Source organism: Grampus griseus, assembly GCF_964374135.1.
Source record: "Grampus griseus genome assembly, chromosome: 2".
NCBI lineage: Eukaryota > Metazoa > Chordata > Mammalia > Artiodactyla > Delphinidae > Grampus > Grampus griseus.
Genome location: NC_139018.1, coordinates 139,956,509 through 139,973,539, shown reverse-complemented (window position 1 = coordinate 139,973,539; position 17,031 = coordinate 139,956,509). Strand labels below are relative to the sequence as shown.

The 17,031-nt window shown below is 59.3% G+C and overlaps 1 protein-coding gene across 5 annotated transcripts; it reads left to right on the top strand.

Annotated features, from left to right (window-relative positions):
* Nucleotides 1-215: 215 nt before the first annotated feature.
* FURIN (furin, paired basic amino acid cleaving enzyme) lies at nucleotides 216-16,708 on the top strand. Of its 5 annotated transcripts, none has more exons than XM_082649468.1 (16): nucleotides 216-304; nucleotides 8,919-9,258; nucleotides 9,638-9,736; nucleotides 9,850-9,945; nucleotides 10,252-10,395; nucleotides 10,506-10,582; nucleotides 10,859-10,947; nucleotides 11,478-11,650; nucleotides 12,091-12,303; nucleotides 12,756-12,856; nucleotides 12,978-13,081; nucleotides 13,158-13,275; nucleotides 13,387-13,566; nucleotides 13,968-14,092; nucleotides 14,191-14,301; nucleotides 14,555-16,708. In XM_082649468.1, exons 2-16 carry the CDS (start codon nucleotides 9,082-9,084, stop codon nucleotides 15,139-15,141), a joined length of 2,394 nt encoding a protein of 797 aa, XP_082505594.1. In that variant the 5' UTR covers nucleotides 216-304; nucleotides 8,919-9,081; the 3' UTR covers nucleotides 15,142-16,708. The 5 variants fall into 5 exon arrangements, with proteins under 5 accessions (XP_082505594.1, XP_082505595.1, XP_082505592.1 ...); XM_082649469.1 differs by lacking the exon at nucleotides 216-304 and adding an exon at nucleotides 4,087-4,183 and having other exon boundaries at nucleotides 10,267-10,395; XM_082649466.1 differs by lacking the exon at nucleotides 216-304 and adding an exon at nucleotides 4,087-4,183.
* The last annotated feature ends 323 nt before the right edge of the window (nucleotides 16,709-17,031 follow it).

Here is a 17,031-nt window from a genome sequence, read left to right as displayed (position 1 = left end):
GGAGGCGGCAGAGCCAGCAGGTGAAAGGTAAGTGCGGAGCTAGCCCAGTAATTGGGAACATGAGAAGGGCTGACCGTGCTGCAATCCTGTCCCAGTGTGACCAGATACATCACCACCACATCACTTCTAGCTCCTCCCCCCACCCACACAGACACCCTGTTTTCCTGTCCTATAAAGGAGGTTTTCCCAAAGTGGTTTAGCCAGAACTGGAAGGGCGCCGCCCAGTGATGGGATAGGAGGAGGCTGACTGTTGCCCCAGCAGCGTTCAGGAGGGACCCCAGCTGTTCTGGAGCTAGATGGTGAAGTATGGGCATGCTTTATTCAGTTTTGCATGACTTAAAATTTTAATTATCTTATTCTAAAAGTTATTGTAGAAATTCCTGAAAATGCAGGTAAGCAAAAAGAAGACAACAAAAAGCTCTCAAATCCCACCCTTTTAGAGAAAATACCAATTAAATTTTGTTGTCTGCTCTTCTATGCATGTGTGGATGTGGTGCAGACATTTTGATTAAAACCAGGTGTGGGGGGACTTCCCTGGCAGTCCAGTGGTTAAGACTCTGCGCTTCCACTGCAGGGGTCGTGGGTTCGATCCCTGGTCGGGAACTAAGATCCTGCATGCCGAGTGGTGCAGCCAAAAAAAAAAAAAAAAGAAGAAGAAAAAAGAAAAAGCCCAGGTGTGGGTGCTGCTGCGAAGGCTTTGTTTGAGGTGCCTGAGAGTGGGGCAGAGATTTTGAGAGAAAGGGTCCCCCGGAGCACTCCAAGGGGACAGTGGGAGTGCCTGAGGTAAGGGTGACTGGGTGGATTTTACCATAGGACAACGGTTGCTCTTGGGAGTCTCCCAGGTTAGCCCCAAATCCAAGGATAAAGAGAGTCCTGGCTGGCTAGACAGCTCCTCTGGCCCCCTGCTGGGAAGGTGGGAACTGGTCACAGCCCCTTCCTCCCTCAGGCCTTACCCATCAGGCCCTGCTCCACCCCACAGGTCACCCCCCAACAAGTCTGTTGCTAGACTTCTGTCACGTGGTGCCTCCTGTCCTATTAACTGCTGTGTAAAACTGATAACTGTGATCCAGAGGCCCCTGGGCTCTTAGGTCCCCAAGTCAGTGGACCTGGGCTCTGCAGGCAGTTTATTTCCTTCTGGCTTTTAAGGCCTCAGACAAATTGTTGGGAGTGATAAAGAGAACAAAACCTGCCCACAGGACTTGCTCCAGGAGAAAAAGAAAGAAGTTGGCTAGCAGTCACCAGCTGTGGCAAGCTGGGATTCTCTCCAGAGGGCTTTTCGCAAGGAGGGTGTCTTCCACATTCTTTTTCTCTTTTGCTTTTTTGGGGTTTTTTGGCCACGCCGCATGGCATGAGGGATCTTAGCTCCCTGACCAGGGATTGAACCCTTGCCCCCTGCAGTGGAAGCACAGAGTCTTAACCACGGGACCACCTGGGAATTCCCTCCACATTCTTTTTAACAACCGAATCGTTATAAAGTACAGTTGTATGGGAAACCCTAAAATAGGAGCAAGACTAAGGTGGAGATCCTCCGGGGCAAGGGCTCACTCTCTCGGTCCTCTCCTCTCTCCTCCCCTCAGTGATGCACCTCTGAGCAACAGTTGAAAGAATTCTCCTTATGCCAAAGGCAGGATTGGAGGGGCAGGCTGGCGGGAGAAACTGGGAAGCTCCAGTGCCTCTGCTGGGTGGCAGCCGTCTGAGACAGGGCTAGCCCCTCCTCCCCCTCAGACCCACTGAGGCTCCCCTGGGGCCAGCCTCCAGGATGGGTGGGGCACCTAGAGGCAGACAGGATTGCTTTCTTTCCGGGTTGACCTTTCTTGTAAGTCTGAGGACAAGGGGGAAGGGCACTGCGGGACTCCGAGGCTAGATGGAACCAGCCCTGTCCTTACTTCCCCTAAATAGGGATCTCTTGCTCACAGACTTAGGAAGAACCGTGACTCACTTCCTGCCTAGGTCTGACTGAAGAAGTATTGTTTTCCCAACTGTGGCTGATGCTGCTAGTTGGGGCCACCCCAGGGTGGCCCCTAGGAGTCTTTGCTCCCTGTGGGGGGCAGTTCCCATTCCAAGAGGGGGCCAACTGGACTTATCTCCCGGCTCAACTTTTGTTTTTTTTTTGGATACGCGGGCCTCTCTCCACTGTGGGCTCTCCCGTTGCAGAGCGCAGGCTCCGGATGCGCAGGCTCAGCGGCCATGGCTCACGGGCCCAGCTGCTCCGCGGCCTGTGGGATCCTCCCGGACCGGGGCACGAACCCATGTCCCCTGCATCGGCAGGCGGACTCTCAACCACTGCGCCACCAGGGAAGCCCCCGGCTCAACTTTTAGGACCCAACATTCTTCCCTGAGTTTCTGGTTTTTGCACTGTTTGTACAGGTGCCCAAACAGTACCTTATCCCACTAGTTGAATATTATCTCCATTTTACAGAGGGGTAAATTGAGGCTCTGAGAATTAAATAACTTGTCTAAGGTGGCAAAGTATAAAATAGTACTGCAGGGTTTTGAACGCAGGTTTGCTGGTTGACTTGTCACCTAGTGAGTTACTTTACGAATGTTACTTAACTTCTCTGGGCCTCAGTTTCCTCCTCCACAGATAGTGATACATGAAAGATCCCTAAAGGAAAATTGTATCCACCTTGCAGGGTTTGTGGTAAGGATGAAATAATTTAACACACGGAAAGAGCTGAGAACCACTCCTCGCTCTGAGAACATGCTCTGCAGTGTTCGGTGCTCGTTTTTGTCATTATCCCCAAACCGGTGTTGAAGAGGTCACAGGATAATATTGTTCTGCCAGGTTATCTCAAAGCGAGCAGGAAAGGATGGGCAGAGACTGCTCTGCGACCTTGGAATAACCCAGCCTGGGGAGCTTTTGGCCACATTTCCCCTCTTTTCTCTCTCAGCTCAAGCAGTGGTGGCCTCGGCCAAGTAGCACAGACGTTTTCTAGGGCAGGGACCCAGGGAGGGAGAGGAGCCGGCTGGTATATTGCAAGTAGCTCAGATTCAGGCTCTGCCAAAGCCCTAGATCTCTTCCAGGCTCTGAGGCCTACTAGTTGTGGTATCTTGGGCAAATTATTTAAACCTTGTGCACCTCAGTTTCCTTATCTGTAAAATGGGGTTAATAATGTCAGCCTGAAAGGATTATGTAGATTAAATAATGTACATGAGAAGGAGATAATATAAAATGACTGGCCTGGTGCCTGGCAGGCGGTTGGAGTTAAAAAAAAAAAAGTTTTTAAAAAATTAAAAGGGGATGGGCTACTTGTTCTGCTCATCCACCTGTCTATATAAATGCAAATAAAATCGTGAGTCCTCTAACTGTAGGCGACGAGGAGGTTTGCCCAGGCGCGCTGAAGCCCGACCTCAGATGGGGTACCCCAGGTGCGTCATCCCAGGGCACTTAACTCGGTCGTGCCCAAACTCGTGGCTTAGGAGTGGGGAAGTGGGGGGAGAAGGCTAGCTTCCCCAGAATCCGGCCGAGACTGGGCTCGGAGTGACGCCTCGAGCCCTTCCCAACCCCTGCCAGGAGTTCCGAGTTCGGGTCTCCGCGGCCGCCGGCCCGGGGAGCTCGCGGCGCGAAGAGCCGAGCCCGGGGCGGGGGTGCGGGCAGTGGGGCCTGGGCGACGCGCCGAGCGGCCGCGAGGGCTTTGGGATCGCTGGCCCCACTTCCTACCTGCCCCGACCGGGAGCCAGAGGCAGTGGGCGCCCCGGAAGGCCGCAAGGCCGCCGCTCGGAGCCCGGAGCTCGGGGGCTGCGGCGCTCCGGCCCCGAACGCGGGCCCGGGGCCGGGCGGCATGGGCGGCGCGGCGGGCCAGGGCGGCGGGACGGCTGCGGCGGCTGCTGGGGAGCGCGGAGGTGGCGCCGCGAGGGGGAGGGGGCGCGGCGGCGGAGGAGGAGGAGCCCGGGCCGCCGCAGCCGCTGACAGCGGCCCGAGTAAACAAGCCGCGCCGCCGCCGCGGCCCGGCCGCTGCCCCCTCCCGCGCCGGAGCCGGAGCCGAGGCCGAGCCCTGCCCTGGTCGCCGGCCCGGCCGAGGCCGCGCCGCCGCTCTTCCCCGCCTCCGCGCGGTGACGCTGCTGCCGGGCGCGGGGACCGCGTCGAGCCCAGGCCCCGCCGCCGGTCTCTCCGCTCGGCCGAGGGGCGCCCGAGCCGCCGCGGCGCTCGCCTGGAAAAGTTTCCCCGCCCGGGCTCCCTAGGGTAAGCGGCGAGGGCGCGGGGCCCGGTGGAGGCAGCGCGCCGGGAGCCGGGCCCGAGGCGAGCTGGCCGGACTGGGCCGCTCTGCCCGAGGAGCTGGCTCCGCGGCCCGGGCGCGCAGGCGGGGGAGGGTCGGGGTCGCTGGCGCGGAGGCAGCCCGGGCCCGGCTGCCCGTCCGGCTTTCGAAACTGGCCCCCGGGCCGGCCCCGAGGGTGAAGCCGCGGGGAGCAGGAAGGGCGCCCCGCAGCCCACCTGAGAGCGTCGGGCCCGGCTTGGCTCCCAGCCCTTGTAGGTGCCGGTACTTTTCCGCTTGGGGCCGGGGCAAGCCCTCTGACCTCAGGAAGCGCCAGCGGGGCCCCCGCTGGGGGCGGGATGGCGAGAGAATTCCAGAGGCGCCGGGTGCTCCCGCCTCCGGGCCGTCCTTCGGGGGCCGCCGCCGGCTCGCCCACTCCGCGGCTGGGGAGGGCCTGCGCTCCCGCCGGGGGAGGGGAGGAGCGGCTGTTCGCGAGGCGGAGGGGATTATTCACCGCCCGGGCCTCGTCCCCGCCTGCACACCTGAGCGGCGAGACACTCAGGTGCGGGATCCGCGGGTGCTGGGAGGCTGGCTCAGGTAGGTTCCGGGGCTGCCTCCCGCGGAGGCCTGGCCGAGACCCCTGCTGCCCCCGTGGGGTGGCTGGACTGAGGGGCGGCCTGCTTGCCAGACAGGTCTTACAGCAGTCACTTGTCAGGTCAGTACCTGCTCTCCCCGCCATCCTCTAGACCCTTGCCCCTGGGGGTGCAGACTCTCCTCCACCGGAGGGTGTCAGAATTCTTTCTGACTTGGGAAGTGGGAGGGGAGCCCAGGTGATGTGGCCTAGATAGGGCTGGGCAGCTGCTGACCAGGTGTGGGCACAGCATAGGAGAGTAGCCAAGCCTGACCCGTCTCAACCAGAGTGGCTGAAGTTTTACGATATCCTATATTGGGCTTCCACATAAGATTTGATTTTTTAAAGATTCTGTGGCTTTAAAAAAAAGTTTGAAAACCTCTGGTCTAGCAGTTTTTACCATCTAGGAAACTGAGGCCTAGAGAGAGGAAGTGACTTAAGATCACACAGAAAATGAATAAAGATTGGAATTCAGAATTTCAGCGCAGCCTTCAGTGCCTGTTACAGGACCTGGCTTGGTGTCTCTTTGCTGGAAAGAGAGACGGGACCAGGTTTCCCAGGCAGCCCTGTCCACGCCAGACCCCCAGTGCCTGGGAAACAGCAGCTGGACCTGGGGGAGGTTCAGTTTGGGTGCCTCGGAGTGGGTGTCTGTGTCAGGAGGTTCCTGGGACTGGAGAAAAGAGCTTTGATCTAGAACACAGCCACAAAGAGCACCCACAGGTCTCTCTGTGGCCACAGCCTGGAGCTGACTCCCATGTGAGAGGGCCTCACAGGAGGCTGGAACTACAGCAAGCCTCCGGGTTTGAGCCGAACTGGGACTCAGAGGGTGAGTCAGAGTCTGGGATGGGGGTGGGGAGAAGCCCATTCATTCATTGTTCTCAGTGCCTGCTCTTTTAGGAGGGGGTCCTCCCTCCCTCCCTCCCTCCTTCCCTCCCTCTCTCCCTCCTTCCCTCCCTCTCTCCCTCCCTCTCTCCCTCTCTCCCTCCCTCCCTCCCTCCTTCCCTCCCTTCCTCCCTCTTTCCCTCCCTCCCGCCCTCCAGGATGCTGAGGCAGGGCTGTCTGGAGGCTTCAGGCTCTGTGGAAGCCATATCTACGGCTCACCGTGGCTGGGGATGCTGAGCAGATGAAGCCTGGTCCTTTCTTGGGGAATTGTTTGGTTGTGCCTGAAGCCCGCTTTCTTTTTGGGTGCTGCAAGGTAATTAAATAATCACCTTTACGACCAAGCAACTGCAGCTCCATCCACAATGTCCCGGAACTTGGGCTGGACGCAGATGAACCCAGTCTTGATTTGGGAGTTCCAGTACGGCTCACAGCACTGTGGTCAGGAGATGGTCTTTCTTGACATCTGGACCCAAGAGGCTGCTCTTGTGGCAAGAAGGGGAGAAGAGGGCTTGTTTCTATCTGGCTCAGCCCCTAGGGCTCCACATCCTCTGTTAAATGAGGGGCTTGGGTTTCCTTCACCCCCTAGGGCTGAATGTCTGGCTGCCCAGCCATTGCTCAGACCAGCTTTCCGGAACTTGGTCACCCAAGGCATCATGGGGCTGTGGCTTCCAGGCCTGTCCGGGAACCCTATGGACTCTGCCCATCCAGGGTGAGGAGGAGCTGCATTGTGGATGCCTCCTGCCATCAGCTGTCAGGTTATTTTGGTGTAAACTGAAAATACTCCAGGAATTGTGTGTTGAGTCTCTCCAGCCTGCAGGGTGGGACTGCAGCAGGAGCAGGCAGGGAGGCTGACTGTGGCTGAGGGCAGTCTCTGGAAAAGGAGTGTTCCCAGTGGTGAGCCCGCCTGTGCAGCTCTCCGGGGCCCGGGTGAGATGGGGAGCTTCATTTTGCCGTCCAGCAGAGTGGCCTCCTTTGGGGCTGGGCCCTGGGAGTGGTGGGGGCATCCGGGGCCGTGTAGGCAGGCGCTCTGCTCAACAAGCTTGGCACTGAGGCGGGACACCTCTGGCAGCCCCACGGGGACCTTCCCCAGCTTCTCCCCACCCCAGGGGCTTGGCTTCTGGCTAGCCAGGGGCCCTATGTGGGGACAGTTATGTGGCCCCAGGCAGAGAGGTCCTGCTGTCTGTTTGCTGAAGGAGGAAAAACAACACTCGGACTATTGATTCAGCTTCACCTTGGCGCTCCTGGCTCAGCAGCTAGTGTTTGCCCTGGCTGCCCGGGCTCAGATTACGCAAGGCTGGTGGGTGTGGAGCGACCGAGGGGGCTGCTGGAGGCCTGCAGGCCAGGACTGGGTGGCCCCAGCGTTTCCCAGGAAACTGTATAAAAAAAGAGCCTGAGCCCCTGACTTTGCTGATGGTCTGGGCCAAAGAGGGAGGGTGAAGCCACTGCGATCCCCCCTCTCCGTGCTCAGCCCCCAAAGCCCCCATCCCACCTTAGGTTACCCACTCTTTCTTGCCAGGGGCTGTGGGTCTTTGCAGGTAACTCCCTATGGCTGGTTCTCCTTTGCTGAACTAGGAAGCCCTAGCGAGCTGTGTAGACACCGCCCATTAAAAAACTTTAAAAAGCCAACATTTTATTCCTTTATAAAATATACCTGGGTAATTTGGAAAATATACATGACACAAAAGAAAATAACAATTACTCATAATTCTCACCACCTTGAGAGAACCACTGTTAGCATGTGTCCTTCCAGATTATGTTTTGTGGTTTTATATAAATATACATGTATAAATAGTTTTTTAAAAACAAAACGGGATTATAGGTACCTACTGCTTCATAACCCACTTTTTTTTTTTTTTTTTTTACGGTACGCGGGCCTCTCACCGTTGTGGTCTCTCCCGTTGCGGAGCACAGGCTCCAGACGCGCAGGCTCAGCGGCCATGGCTCGCGGGCCCAGCCGCTCTGCGGCATGTGGGATCCTCCCAGACCGGGGCACAAACCCACGTCCCCTGCATCGGCAGGCGGACTCTCAACCACTGCGCCACCAGGGAAGCCCTGTAACCCACTTTTTAAAAAAATAATTAATTAATTAATTTTTGTCTGCATTGGGTCTTCATTGCTGTGCGCGGGCTTTCTCTAGTTGTGGCGAGCGGGGGCTCCTCTTCGTTGTGGTGCGAGGACTTCTCATTACGGTGGCTTCTCTTGTTGTGGAACCTGGGCTCTAGGAGTGCAAGCTTCAGTAGTTGTGGCACGAGGGCTTAGTAGTTGTGGCCCACGGGCTTAGTTGCTCTGCGGCATGTGGGATCTTACCTGACGAGGGCTCAAACTCTTGTCCCCTGCAGTGGCAGGAGGGTTTTTTTTTTTTTTTTTTTTTGCGGTACACGGGCCTCTTACTGTTGTGGCCACTCCCGTTGCAGAGCACAGGCTCCAGATGCGCAGCCTCAGCGGCCATGGCTCACGGGCCTAGCCGCTCCACGGCATGTGGGATCTTCCCGGACCGGGGCACGAACCCATGCCCCCTGCATTGGCAGGCGGACTCTCAACCACTGTGCCACCAGGGAAGTCCCTATAACCCACCTTTTTTAAAAAATAATAAAAATAATTAATTAATTTATATTTGGCTGCATTGGGTCTTTGTTGCTGCGCACGGGCTTTCTCTAGTTGAGGCGAGCAGGGGCTACTCTTCGTTGCGGTGTGCGGGATTCTCATTGCGGTGGCTTCTCTTGTTGCAGAGCACGGGCTCTAGGCACATGGGCCGCAGTAGTTGTGACACGCGGGCTCAGTAGTTATGGTTCGCGGGCTCTAGAGCGCAGGCTCAGTAGTTGTGGCACACGGGCTTAGTTGCTCCGCGGCATCTTCCCAGACCAGGGCTCGAACCCGTATCCCCTGCATTGGCAGGCGGATTCTTAACACTGCGCCACCAGGGAAGTCCCTAACCCACCTTTTTGACTTTAATTCTGGCAAGCATTTATTCAGTTGTTGCTTCTTGTTTTGAGGGACTCAAGTCTTGGTCCTCTTCATCCCACTTCCGTATTCTTAAGTGTGGAGGCGGTCCTTCTGTCCATCTATCCGGCTCACCTTGGGGGCCTGGATTTTCACCCCTCCCCGCCAGAGCCCCTTTCAGGCCTGGAGTGAGCCGTGGGGTGGGAAGGCAGCTTTAGTGTGTGGCTGGGGAGCGACTGACTCTCCCTCTTCTCCTCCCTTGTTCCTCTCAGAGCCGGCAGCCCTCATCCTCCCCGCGCAGTCCCGCCCATCTTGGTCCCATGCCCCCGCCAGTCAGCCCCGGGCCACAGGCAGTGAGCAGGCACGCGGGAGCCGAGGCCCTGTGACCAGGCCAAGGAGACGGGGGCTCCGGGGTCCCGGCCACCTGTCCCCCCCATGGAGCTGAGGCCCTGGTTGCTATGGGTGGTAGCAGCAGCAGGAGCCTTGGTCCTGCTGGCGGCCGATGCCCGTGGCCAGAATGTCTTCACCAATACCTGGGCCGTGCGTATTCCTGGAGGCCCAGCCGTGGCTGACAGTGTGGCACGCAAGCATGGCTTCCTCAACCTGGGCCAGGTAGGTGTTCTTCCCTCCTGCTGGCCGAGGCATAGGACATCGCCAGGGGGTGGGGCCAATGAGGGCAGGGGTTCCAGCACCCAGAGCAGGAACTCTGGGGCTTGTCTTCTCAGGGGCATCTGGGTAGTAGGCATGTTATGGGTGGCTTGTCCTGCCCTTGGGCTTCTAGCCTAGGTTGCTCAGTGGACCAGTGTATCCCAGGGGGGTGAGTCCCCCTCGGCCCCCTGCACCTCCTTGCGGGGTCCTGGGCGGGGAGCAGATGCCCACCACCCCCTGCCGTGGTGAGCCTCCCCTTGCAGCCGGTTGTCCACCCCCATCCCCCGCCTCCGTGGGGACTGGCAGATGGAAAGCCCGGCTCAGTCTCCCTGCTCTGTTGCAGATCTTCGGCGACTATTACCACTTCTGGCATCGAGCGGTGACAAAGCGATCCCTGTCACCTCACCGCCCGCGGCACAGCCGGCTGCAGCGGGAACCTCAAGTGAGTGCGGCCCCAGCCCCTCCTGCTGCCACCCTTCCCTTTCCGTTCTCAGGAGGCCTCGCTCTCCCTCCCCGTTCCTCCAGCCACACCATCTCTCCCTCACTCCCTCACAGGTACAGTGGCTGGAGCAGCAGGTGGCAAAGCAACGGACCAAACGGGACGTGTACCAGGAGCCCACGGACCCCAAGTTTCCCCAGCAGTGGTACCTGGTACGTTGCCTCCCTGGCTGCATCCATCCATCCACTGAGGGGTCCCGTGAGTGGGTGAGGCTGACTTCAAGGCCTCCTGTCAGTCTTCCTCTGTCTGCTGAGTGATCTTTCTCCAGCCCATCCTGCTGAGCCCTGGGGAGCACCCTCCCAGAGTTCTTTATAATTCCATGAGCCCAGACAATCAGTGGTGGCATTTGAGGAGTAGGGGCGGGTGGAGAAGGAGCTTTTGGGGGTGGCAAAGGGATTCTCCAAGGTTCTAGTAACCTCACCCAGCAACCACATCTCGTAAGTGCTGGGTGACGGGAGTGGGTGTCTCTGCAGTCTGGTGTCACCCAGCGGGACCTGAACGTGAAGGAGGCCTGGGCCCAGGGCTACACGGGGCGTGGCATCGTGGTCTCCATTCTGGACGATGGCATCGAGAAGAACCACCCGGACTTGGCAGGCAATTATGTGAGGAGGTCGGGGAGGGAGGTAGCCATCCCTGGCGAGGGGAGTCCAGGGATGGTTCTGTTCTGCTGGTGTGTTCAGGCTGACCCTGATAATGGCCATGTCCTTTCCAGGATCCTGGGGCCAGCTTCGATGTCAATGACCAGGACCCTGACCCCCAGCCTCGGTACACGCAGATGAATGACAACAGGTAAGAATCTGCTTCCCTTCTGTTTTCCGCTGAGGAAGCAGATGTGCCCTTCCTGAGAGGCTGAAGTCTTTTCCATAGTCCTGGTCTAGCTGGGGCTCTGAGGGAAGGTTCGGTCTGAGTGGAGGTGGCCATAGGCCAAGAGGAGTGGGGGGGTGTGGTCTGTGTACAGATGTGGGACAGCAAAGGTAGAGGGGTGTGCATGTGGCCCTTCCTGCTCCTCAGGCTGCACCCACCATGCTCTGTCCACTGTTAATGCTGTGCTCTTGGCCCCGGCAGGCATGGTACACGGTGTGCAGGCGAGGTGGCCGCAGTGGCCAACAACGGTGTCTGTGGCGTAGGCGTGGCCTACAATGCCCGTATTGGAGGTGGGTGTAGGCCTTGGCCACCCGGTCTTTGGGACGACCCTTCCAGTGGGATTCTTCTCTGTTCACTTCCCATCTACCCAGTGTCTGCCACTTTCCTGCTGTGGATCCTTTTGACTGCACGGCTCTTCTTTAGCGCGTTCTTAGTAACTCAAAAAAGCTGAACCCCCTGTGCTGGTGGCCCTGTGCTGTGGGGTGGAGGGAGTGTTTCTTAGCAGGAGTCTCCCTAACTCCTCACTGTCCACTCCGAGTCCTTACATGGCAGGCCTTGATCACCATGCTCCTTTGGGACCCCAGAGACTCATCCTAGTCCAGAATGTGTAGTTGGGGCCCAGGGAGCTCTCCCCTTTTCCCCTGCATCTTGTCTTCGAAAGGCAGAGGCTGGCCAGGGAGTTAGGGGCTCAGGGTTTCCCAGCACCGTCCTCTGCCCTCCCCTGCCCATCCTCTGGGTGCAAGGCTGGGTGTGCTCCAGGGAGTGCTCCGGGCAGCTGGACCCACGCAGCATCCCTCTCCCCGCCCCCCTCCATGACCAGGGGTGCGCATGCTGGACGGTGAAGTGACAGATGCGGTAGAGGCACGCTCGCTAGGCCTGAATCCCAACCACATCCACATCTACAGCGCCAGTTGGGGCCCCGAGGACGACGGCAAGACCGTGGATGGGCCAGCCCGCCTTGCTGAGGAGGCCTTCTTCCGGGGGGTCAGCCAGGTGAGGTGGGGGTCCTGGCCCCACCCTAGAAACCAGGCCCAGCCTCTGGGGGCAAACTAGGCGCTACCTTTTCCATACTTCTTTGTTTTTTTCTGTTCCTATTTATTTATTCTTGTGTTTAATTTTAATTTGTACAAAGTTTGTTTATTAAATGTTATTAAAATGTTAAGGAACTAGAAAGAAAAAGAGAAAAGTAAATACTAATTACCCATAATTCCACCCTTTGGAATCACCACTCAGAGCATTTTGGTTGGTGGTCTGGGTCTCTTTTTTTTGTGCAAAAAAGGTTGAGATCCACCAGGGGTCTCCCAGGGGAACAGAGGCTGGATAGAGAGTCCCCGGAGAAGGAGGCTCCATCCTTCTCAGTCTCGAGCAGCATCTTCCTGCCAGGCCTCCCCCAAGTCCTGTTCTCGAGTGACCCCGGCCCACTCTGTCCACAGGGCCGCGGGGGGCTGGGCTCCATCTTTGTCTGGGCCTCTGGGAACGGGGGCCGGGAACATGACAGCTGCAACTGCGACGGCTACACCAACAGCATCTACACGCTGTCCATCAGCAGCGCCACGCAGTCCGGCAACGTGCCCTGGTACAGTGAGGCCTGCTCGTCCACGCTGGCCACAACCTACAGCAGTGGAAACCAGAACGAGAAGCAGATCGTGAGTCCTGCCCTGGGGTGGCGGCTGGGGAAACGGGGCTGCTTGCTGGCTCTGCCCGGGGCCCCCTTTCCGACCCCATCTGCCTTCCACCCGCCCGTGGCTGGGTGGTGGTGGCTAAAGCATCATGGGATGTGGGCTAGGGAGCTCTCCAAGACTCCTGGAGACTGTGGAGCCATCGGTGAAGCCCCTGAGAAGACTCTCCTTAAAAATATGCATTGCTCTTAATGATCGCCAACCTTCAGTTCAATCCTCTCATTCCTCGGGAAAGGGCCAGGCATCGGCCTGTCTACAGCAAGTTAGCAAGGCAGCAGGTGGGACCAAGGTTTCTTGGCCCTGGCTCCCCAGTCCTGTTTATGGTGCTTAGGGCCTGTGGACAGAGGGAGGGCAGGCAGGTGGCCCCCCTCTGGTGCCCTCCCCGCGTTACAGGCCCAACATCATTGTCCTCCTGGTAGGTGACCACTGATCTGCGGCAGAAGTGTACGGAGTCTCACACAGGCACCTCTGCCTCTGCCCCCTTGGCAGCGGGCATCATCGCTCTCACCCTGGAGGCCAAGTAAGTGGGTGGGGGCTGAGGCGCAACCCTGTCCCCACCAGCGCCCCCTGCCAGGCAGGCCTTGGTCTCCAGCTTCTCTCCGAAGAGACAGCCCCCAAGCCTCTCCGTCCCTCCTCTGCAGTAAGAACCTCACCTGGCGGGACATGCAGCACCTGGTGGTACAGACCTCAAAGCCAGCCCACCTCAATGCTAACGACTGGGCCACCAATGGTGTGGGCCGCAAAGGTGAGGACAGAGCTGGATTGGGGGTTGCGGGGGCCCTGTGTGCCCCCCAGCTGACTCCGCCTTCCCTGCCCCACAGTGAGCCATTCGTATGGCTACGGGTTACTGGACGCAGGTGCCATGGTGGCTCTGGCCCAGAACTGGACGACGGTGACCCCCCAGCGGAAGTGCATCATCGACATCCTCACTGAGCCCAAGTGAGGGCTGGACCCAGGCTGGGAGGGGGCAGGTGGGACCTGAGGGGCGCAGGGGTGCCCGCTCGTCCCCCTGGGCCAGGCTGATAGACCATCACGGTGCTCTCTGCGCAGGGACATCGGGAAGCGGCTGGAGGTGCGGAAGACTGTGACCGCCTGTGTGGGGGAGCCCAGCCACATCACGCGGCTGGAACACACTCAGGCGCGGCTCACCCTGTCCTACAACCGCCGCGGTGACCTGGCCATCCACCTGGTCAGCCCCATGGGCACCCGCTCCACCCTGCTGGCCGCCAGGTGCTTGCCCTCTCCTCTGTCCAGCTTGTCCTGTCCCTCACATCCACGTGCATTCGTTCATTCACTCACACAGCCCTGAAGGGCACCAAATACTTTTCCACTGTTGGCATTTTGGGAAGGATGGTTTTTGTCCTATGGGGCTGTCCCATGTTGCGGGAATCCCTGATTCTGCCCATTAAATGCCATGTCTGTGTGCCTTCCCATGTGTAGTACCCTTGCACATTTCCAGAATCTTCTGGTTGAGAACATTTGGCGTCCTGGGAAACACCCAGCAGGCACTTCCAGCCCAGCGGGGTTCTGCTGCACCGGGGGAGGGGGTGTGGTCCGTGTGCTGTGGGCTCAGTGTCGCCTGGCTGGGGTCTGCCGAGGCCTCAGGCAGCCATGTGCACCTTCCTCCCCAGGCCGCACGACTACTCTGCAGACGGGTTTAACGACTGGGCCTTCATGACGACCCATTCCTGGGACGAGGACCCCTCTGGCGAGTGGGTCCTGGAGATAGAAAACACCAGTGAAGCAAATAACTATGGTATTGGGGGTGCTCGAGGGCTGGGGATGGAGGAGGGGCGCTGGCGGAGTCTGGGGTGCCGGGCGTGGCTTCTGACTTTTGCTTCCCCCCTCAATTAGGGACACTGACCAAGTTCACCCTAGTGCTGTACGGCACGGCCCCCGAGGGGCTGCCCACACCTCCTGAGAGCATCGGCTGCAAGACCCTCACGTCCAGCCAGGCCTGTGTGGGTCAGTCGTGGGTGCTGCAAGGGCTTGGGAACCTGAGGCTGGGGACAGAGGACGCCTGTCCTAAAGGAGGAAAAGGGGTGTGAAGGGATGCTGGGACCCCAGGGTGACCACAGTCCTGGGGCAGGTGGGAGCTCCTGGGGACAGCGGTGACTGCCTGGGGCTGCAGGTCCACAGGCTGCCACTGTCGTGGGGCTCAGGGCCCAACAGCCATGGGCGGCTTGGCTGACGCCCACCTTCTGCCCCGTGCCGGCAGTGTGCGAGGAAGGCTTCTCCCTGCACCAGAAGAGCTGTGTCCAGCGCTGCCCTCCAGGCTTCACTCCCCAAGTCCTCGACACGCACTACAGCACCGAGAACAACGTGGAGATCATCCGGGCCAGCGTCTGTGCCCCCTGCCACGCCTCGTGTGCCACGTGCCAGGGGCCAGCCCCCACAGACTGCCTCAGCTGCCCCAGCCACGCCTCCCTGGACCCTGTGGAGCAGACGTGCTCCCGGCAAAGCCAGAGCAGCCGAGAGTCGCCACAGCCGCAGCAGCCGCCGCCCACGGAGGTGGAGGCAGAGCCGCGGCTGCGGGAGGGGCTGCTGCCCTCACACCTGCCCGAGGTGGTGGCCGGCCTCAGCTGCGCCTTCATCGTGCTGGTCTTCGTCACTGTCTTCCTGGTCCTGCAGCTGCGCTCGGGCTTCAGCTTCCGAGGGGTGAAGGTGTACACCATGGACCGTGGCCTCATCTCCTACAAGGGGCTGCCCCCCGAAGCCTGGCAGGAGGAGTGCCCGTCCGACTCAGAAGAGGACGAGGGCCGGGGCGAGAGGACCGCCTTTATTAAAGACCAGAGCGCCCTTTGACGAGCGCCTACTGCCCGCCCCTTCGAGCCCATCCCCTCCTGGGGCACTTTTTAATTCACCAAAGTATTTTTTTATCTTGCGACTGGGTTTGGACCCCAGCTGGGAGGCAAGAGAGGCAGAGACGGCTTCCCACCCTACCCTTGGGCCCCCCGGCTGCCTGAGGTGGGACCCCAGGACCAGCTGGGGAGCAGGGGAGGGCCTCTGCCCACCCCCAGCACGCCTGTGTGTGGAGAAAGGAGTGAAACCTTTAGGGCAGCTTTCCAAGGTCCAGGCCCCAGCCAGAGTTCCCTGCGGAGTGAAGAGGGGCAGCCCTTCCCTTATGGGATTCCTGACTCGGGCTGCAGTTCTCGCCCCTTCCCTGTCCCTCTAAAGCAATAATGGTCCCCATCCAGGCAGCAGGGAGGCTGGCCTAGGGGGTATTTGAAGGAGGAGGCCACCTCTCTAAGGGCTTTTGCATCCCTGACCCCGTCCCCCACCTCTGGTGAGCCTCGGGCGGAAGCAGTAAGCAAAGGAAGGGACCAAGGCAAGGCAGGCACTTCCAGGGTGCACACGTGTGTGCACACGTGTGTGTGTCCCTTTGCCCACCTCCACTACAGCTGGCTGCCTGCTGAGCGAGGCTGGCCCAGCCCCGTGCTGGTGTGCTGACCACCCTTCCCTCTCTGGCACCCTTTCCTCCTGCCAGGGCCCAAGTCCCTGTTTTCTGAGCCCGGGGCTGCCTGGGCTGTTGGCACTCACAGTCCCGGAGCCCCTGGGTGGGTGGTGGGGAGGGACGGTGGCCCAGCCGGCCTCTCCCGCCTCCCACCCGATGCTGCTTTCCCCTGTGGGGATCTCAGGGGCTGTTTGAGGATATATTTTCACTTTGTGATTATTTCACTTTAGATGCTGATTTTTTTTTTTTTTTTGGGTATTTTTAATGGGGGTAGCAGCTGGACCATCCACCTTCCCACACCCACTGTCCACCCTGCTGTTCCCCCCGGCTGCCCTGGCCCTGAGGTGTGGGGGTCTGCAGCGTGTTGCTGAGGAGTAGCTGAGCCCCGGGTTCTGAAGAGGCAGGCCAGGCCAGGCGGGCCCTAGGAAAGGAGGAGTACGATAGAAGGGGCAGGCTGTCGTCCATTTCAGATGGGGCTCCTCGTGCCAAGGGCTCATGGGTCAGTGGTTCTCCAAGTGCCAGGGGTGGGCAGGCAGTGGCACTGAGCCCCCTCCAACACTGTGCCCTGGTGGAGAAAGCACTGACCTGTCCTGCCCCCCAAGGCCCCCTCTTCTGACGTGCCTTTTGTACCCCTCCCATTAGGACAATCAGTCCCCTCCTGTTTGGGAGCCCCCTTTTCTTTCTCTCCCCTAGCCCCTCCTGACACCCAGCCACCTGCCCAGGGGCACCCCCGCCTCTCCCACCCCCCCCCCCCCACCCTTGTGGCCAGCCCAGCTGGTTTTGTAAGATACTGGGTTGGTGCACAGTGATTTTTTTTTTTTTTCTTGTAATTTAAACAGGCCCAGCATTGTTGGTTCTATTTAATGGACACGAGGTAATGTTAGAGGTTTTAAAGTGATTAAACGTGCAGACTATGCAAACCAGGCCTGGTCTCCAGTGTGGTGATGTTCTTCCCAGGACCTGGGGCTGCGTCCAGGATGGGGTGCGGGTGAGGGCTGGGGCGAGTTACATGCCCACATGATGTCCTGCCTACCTGTAAGTGCCCAAAGTCCACCTCCCGAGGCGTTCAGAGCCTTCTTTAGGTGGGGTGTGGAAGGGACAGCAGCTGGAGACAAGCCCCAAGCCCCAGGGGTGGGACTAGCTGAGCACCTCCACCCCCACAGGCCTGGACTCCAGCAGGGTGGAGAGTGATGGCCTGTGTCCAGTTGCTCAGGGTCTCCCTTGGCTGAAGTAGCCCGGCC